This window comes from Ictalurus punctatus, chromosome 6 (genome assembly GCF_001660625.3).
Source record: "Ictalurus punctatus breed USDA103 chromosome 6, Coco_2.0, whole genome shotgun sequence".
Classification (NCBI taxonomy): domain Eukaryota; kingdom Metazoa; phylum Chordata; class Actinopteri; order Siluriformes; family Ictaluridae; genus Ictalurus; species Ictalurus punctatus.
In genome coordinates this window covers 188,393-195,000 of record NC_030421.2, presented here as the reverse complement: position 1 = coordinate 195,000, position 6,608 = coordinate 188,393, and the positions used below count along the sequence as shown (strand labels likewise).

General features: G+C 37.3%; 1 protein-coding gene across 2 annotated transcripts in view; it reads right to left on the bottom strand.

Moving 5' to 3' along the window:
* Positions 1 to 4,551, bottom strand: part of LOC108266868 (NACHT, LRR and PYD domains-containing protein 3) — a 20,236-nt gene extending 15,685 nt beyond the window's left edge. For both annotated transcript variants that reach the window (XM_017470677.2, XM_047155809.2), the window contains exons 1-5: positions 4,427 to 4,551; positions 3,464 to 3,524; positions 2,638 to 2,748; positions 2,317 to 2,439; positions 303 to 360 (exon numbers count right to left, since the gene is read on the bottom strand). In XM_017470677.2, coding sequence (XP_017326166.2) covers positions 303 to 360; positions 2,317 to 2,439; positions 2,638 to 2,748; positions 3,464 to 3,504 — 333 coding nt within the window. In that variant the 5' untranslated portion in view covers positions 3,505 to 3,524; positions 4,427 to 4,551. The remainder of the gene's footprint in view (positions 1 to 302; positions 361 to 2,316; positions 2,440 to 2,637; positions 2,749 to 3,463; positions 3,525 to 4,426) is intronic.
* Positions 4,552 to 6,608: the final 2,057 nt, after the last annotated feature.

Below are 6,608 nucleotides of genomic sequence, written 5' to 3'. Positions count from 1 at the left end.
ATATTTTTTAAATTGTGTCTAAACCAGCACCTTTAAACACAAGCGTTCACCTTTAAGGGCAAGGTGCTTTCAGGCTGGATACACCGGAAATCTTTTATTCTCTGATTAAACACACTGTGATACACACTGAAAATAACTAATATTTTAAATAAAGAAAGCTACACCAAAAAAAAAAAAAACAAGAGCACATTGTTTTACATAGTGTAGAATTTTGTAAATGTGCATAGTCAAATACTGTTTCACACACACACACACACACACACGCACACACACACGCATGGACAAAATATTTACACATTCACCTTGAGTAACGATTTCAGTTGATTTATGCTGATTACTCTTGATTCCTCCTTTTGCGTTCTGCAAACAGGAAAAAATATTATTGAAAGCTGCACAACATTCAGATGAAAATTCCATTCAGATTTAAGCCAAAATCCTTCCTTGTTAGTTTCTGGGAGTTGCAGCGTCATGCAGTTGTTTCCCTGTTCCAGCACACTGTGGCAGCAGGGACTTGGTTTAGCAGAGTTTGTGAATGGCGGATGGAAGTGTTTGAGAAAGGAATGGATTATTCTGTGAAGATGCATCCACCTGTGTGTTATTAATGATGCTCTGTTTTTACCCTGTGTGGTGTGTGGTGTGTGGTGTGTGCTGAGTGGAGAGAAACAATAGTGTAGAGCAAAATTATTTCCCAATCTTTTCTCTCCCTCTCTCCTTCTGCCGAGCCACACACGATTTTATGGAGATACTAGAGATCCTGATCCTCTCCGGACCGGCCTGATCCGTTTCAGATGCCCTGCCTCTGGATGGCGCTCTCATCTACTCCAACTCCAGACTGCTGGGACTACGGCTGCTTCTAAGGCCAAACAGACTTCATATAAATCCATAATGAACTTTTTCACACTGTCTGTTGTGACCCAGATGAGGACGGGTTCCTTCTGAGTCGGTTCCTCTCAAGGTTTCTTCCTCTAACATCTTAGGGAGTTTTTCCTCACCACCAGCTTGCTCGATTGGGACAAATTCACACATTTAATATCCGTATCCTGTGTTTATATGCTTCTGTAAAGCTGCTTTGAGACAATGTCCATTGTAAAAAGCGCTGTACAAATAAAATTGAATAGAATTTAATTGAACTGACAGCATTCTGCTGAGCCTGTGTGTGTATTATAAAGTCTGAAGTCACTCATTATGGACATACGGCTATTTCAGGTGTGTCTGATGGCATACCCTCTGCTAGGACATGTATTGTAAGAGCAAAAAATTAAGGAACCGATCAGTGGAGTTTGAATTGTGAAACCTGCAAGGTAATTTCTGTATGAAAAATGTATTAGGCGATAATAAATGAACATAAAATAATAATGAACATTAAAACCACCTGCCTAATATTGTGCTGGTCCCCCTCTCCTTGTGCTGCCAAAACAGCTCTGACCCTTCCACGCATGGACTCCAAAAGACCTCTGAAGGTGTGCTGTGGCATCTGGCACTAAAACATTAACAGCAGGTCCTTTACGTCCTGTAAGTTGTGAAGTGGGGCCTCCATGGATCGGACATGTTTGTCCAGAATGTCCTACAGTTGCTCGATGGGATTTAGATTTGGAGAATTTGGGGGCCGAGTCAACACCTTGAACTTTTTGTCATGTTCCTCAATACATTCCTGAACAATTTTTACAGTGTGTCAGAGCGCATTATCCTGCTGAAAGAGGCCACTGATATTAGGGAACACTGTTACCATGAAGGTGTGTACTTGGTCTGCAGCAGTGTTTAGGCAGGTGGTACGTGTCAAAGTAAAATCCACATGAATGCCAGGACCCAAGGTTTCCCAGCAGAACATTATCCAGAGCTTCACACTGCCTCCGCTGGATCCTGGTGCCATCTCTTCCCCAGGTAAGCGATACACACTCCCGGCCTCCACATGATGTAAAAGAAAACCTGATTTATCAGACTACTGCTTCCATTGCTCCATGGTCCAGTTCTGATGTTCACGTGCCCATTGTAGGAAATTTCGGTGGTCCATCACAATTTGGCCCTTCTCAAAGTCACTCAGATCCTTACACTTGCCCATTTTTCCTGCTTCCAACACGTCAACTTTGAGAACTGACTGTTCACTTGCTGCTTAATAAACACCCCCCCCCAACACGTGCCATTGTAATGAGATAATCAATGTTATTTACTTCACCTGTCAGTGGTTTTAATGTAATGGCTGTTTGGTGTGTGTGTTTTATATATATATAGAGAGAGAGAGATGATGAAAATGATGAAATAACAATGAAAAACAAAACATCAACCAAAAAAAAAAAAGCACCATCACATCACCCTTACCTCAGATCAGTAGAATCGTCTCTATCTCTCAGGTTATATGGAGGGTTCATTGACCGGCTCATAGACACATGGCTCGGTTCAGGTGAGTCTGATCTCTCAACCTCCATCAGACCAGGAAACACACTGTTGGGAATTTAGGAAACAGTCCTGGAGGTTTAGACTGAGCATGCTAATTAAAGGCGGACTCTATATTAAATATTCAGTAGATGAATGTATAATGTATAAAATGTATATTTTACTATGAACAGAACTAGAGTAAAGATTAAAAGGATGGGATAAATGTTTTATCTTCTTTTGAGAGCACCTTCACATCATCCTTACCCTAGATCAGTAGAATCGTCTTTATCTCTCAGGTTATATGGAGGGTTCATTGACCGGCTCATAGACACATGACTCGGTTCAGGTGAGTCTGATCTCTCAACCTCCATCAGACTAAAGCAAACATGACAATTTCAGATGTTAATAATATATCATATATATAATTCATATCAGTCTTTTCCATTACATAATATTTTGACCTCTCCTTAAGTCAATAATAATGAATAAATTAATTAATACATTAATAAATATGTCGTTTTTCATTTAAATTTAGCTCATGCTTTTTTTTTCATTCCAAAGCCATGTTCATGATCAGACTAAAGCAGGAATGTCACACACGAATTCTACCTGTGAGCCTATGAAGAGCCATAATCTATTTATTTACACTGTTGGAAAAGGAAGGGTTAACATAAACCATTCAAAGGTATTAATTATTAGGAAATAATATTTATTATAATTATTAAACAGTTTTAAATATAACTTTTTTCAAATATCAGCAATATAAAATGTTTTATCTCTGTGAGAACATGTCATTAGTTTACATATCCCTCATCTTTGTGCCCCATTAACTTTTCCTTTTTCCATCATGTATATTTCTCTACAGTGAGCGTTATATTTATTTAACTCATTATTTTCAATACTCAAGTCTTTTATTCCTTGTCAGTTGATATTAAACTTCTTGAGCCAAGCCTGGTTCTCAGGACACTGAGCTACTCCGTTAAGTAGTTAATCATTATACATACATGCTCACATGAGTCTAATCTAATTAGTGTAGATTAATGTGAGAGTATATACTGTACGCCTTCACAAAGCCGGATTAATCCTTCACCTTTGATCTTTCTCTTTGTCCTGCACCCCAGAAAGACTCATTTTGGATTTAATGACTTTTCCTGTACACACACACACACACACACACACACACACACACACACACACACACACACACACACACACACACGTCATTAATTCATCAAATAATCTCACATTTATTAACAGGGATATTTAAAACCACTGGCCACTTTATTAGGAACGTCTGTAACTCTGCACATTCATGCAATTTTCCCTCTTCTTCTTCTTCTTCTTATTATTATTATGGCCTTTCCAGTCACTAGCTCTAACTTGAATAACATATCTTTAGGATGTGGCAGAACAGGAAATTCAGGGTATGAAGGAACAGCTGACAGACCTACAGAAAACCGATGCCCTCGGGGAATGTCTGAAAAAAATTATTTACTGTAAGTTCACAGTGTTAGCTTAGCAGTAATGGAATCATACATGCATTTTCACACTAATGCTGATAGCACACCTGCTAATAAAAAATCAGGCGCCAGTTGTGCCAGCATGAGAGAGAGAGAAAACTATGGAGACACAGAGGATCATCTTTCCGTGTCAATCTATAAACGCCCGAGTGCAGAAAGGCATCTGAAATCTTCCTGTCTTAAAATTCCTGTCTTAAAAATTCCTGTCTTGTATGATTATTGCACACACAAAATGTTTTGTGACTTTTGTTCCAAAGTGGTCAGAGAAGTGTCGAGGGAAACAGATTTCATTACCGGAACGAACCATTTCAGGAAAGAGACTGTGAGAAAGCAGGGCGATAGTCAAAGCATTAAAAAGCTTGTGACTATGTGTGACTACAGAAAATGATTTTCTTTTAAACATAGTGAGTAAAAGTCAAATTAATCTAAAACACAGACTTACAGTACAGTAACCATGTAATTGTATTATACAATCATCACACATGACAGTTACAATACTTACAATATTATAGCTTTAGATTAAAGATACTCACTGTGGGTTACGTTGATCTCTTCACTAACAAGCTGTTGTGACTCTGGCACCGAAAACCAAACCAGTGGAACTTGTTTTAATGGAATGTGGGCCAGCCCTTTACAGTGCCTTACACTGTACAGTAGGGTAAAATACATCCTCCTGCACACACACACACACACACACACACACACACGTACGCACACTCACACAAACACACACGCATAGACACACACACACACACACACACACACACACGTACGCACACTCACACAAACACACACGCATAGACACACACACACACACACACACACACACACACACGTACGCACACTCACACAAACACACATGCATAGACACACACACACACACGCACACACGTACGCACACTCACACAAACACACACACACATAGACACACATCCTGTATTCTTATTTGGGGTAAATAATAACAGGAACAGGAGATATTTATAAACGCTTTATTTATGATTCATTTGCTAAATACATTGTGACTGAATACACACTTCAAATGATTTATATTGAACTCCCGTTACAATAAACTAGTTCTGTAGAATAAAACACACTCGTTTGTGATTTCGGTTCAAAACATTTTGTGAGATGAGTAACTGACATTTGAATAATTAATTTCCCCTGATGAAGTCCTGTGTTGGATTAGCAGTGTGTTTTGCTGCATGACGAAGTTCTTTTTTGTTTTTGTAAATGTAAGCATCAATATGTCCTGACAATGTTGGGACACCAGGAGAAACAAAGAGAGGTACTTATGAGAAAGATAAAGACTTTGTGATGCTTTCTATTATTATTATTATATAAAAAAAATTTTAGAACTAAAAGGGTAAATCATGTAGTTAAGATCACTGAGGTTACAGTTAAGAGCAAAAAAACTCTTATTATATATGGGAAGTATAGTACAGTATATATAATTGACACATTATTTACAGATGTGTGTGTCGGGAGGACAGACACTATCCACTCAGCTCATTGGTCTGTAGTTCAACATTAGAACCACCAACATGAGGATGTTATGTCTGTTTTTTGTTATAACCTGTAAGAATACATTATTAAAAGATTATATATATATATATATATATATATATATATATATATATATATATATATATATATATATATATATATATATATATATATATGTGTGTGTGTGTGTGTGTGTGTGTGTGTGTGTGTGTGTGTGTGTGTTTGTGTGTGTGTGTGTGTGTGTCACGAATCAAAGATGGGCTCGGAAGCAATCGCAGTATACAACATTTATGAAACAAACAACAAAACAAAGACAATAAGACAACTAGACAAAACACTATGGCATGAAAGACGGAAGTCTAAGAAAACAAAACACAGAGAAACAGTGCAGACAGTGGCTATATAAACACAAGAGTGCTCATTAACAGAAACGTGAATCAGGTGCAGGTGGTCATGTGACATTTAGTGCAGTGCAGTGGCTGATGGGAACTGGAGTCCAGAGTTTCCTGATACATGACATACATATACATTATATATATATATATATATATATATATATATATATATATATATATATATATATATATATATATATAACATATATAAAGTATGTGTGTGTGTGTGTGTGTGTGTGTGTTTGTGTTTATGTGTGTGTGTGTGTGTGTGTGTGTGTGTGTGTGTGTGTGTGTGTGTGACTTCCATTATATGATGAATATTAAATTTAAAAAGAAAACAGACACTATTTGCACACTAGCTAGTAGATGTCAGAAGTATACAATTTGAGTCATAGCTAAAGTATTATCTTAGTCTGATCTATACAATATATGCTATTTATCATTTTGTAGAATTATGTTTATGATGTTATTTGGCCTTTTGAAACGATTGTTTTCGCCATTTTATTGAGATGATCTCTGCCATCCCATGAGCCTTTAGTTTCTGACTGATCCGTAGAACATAAAGAACTTTCATTACTATATATCATGTGATAAGGATCCTAATCAGTTGTGAGGTTCATGTCAATCATACAGAAACTGAATAAAAAATGAATTATCTTCAATTCAAAATTCTGTCATATTATGATTATAATATAGAGTTTGCTGTGTCACAGCTTCAAGAAGACTCAGGTTCTGGGTTACGTAAACAGAAACCAACTGTACATTAAAAGTGTGGAGGACGAGACCTACCATCTCCAAGGTGGCTGACTTAATTTCA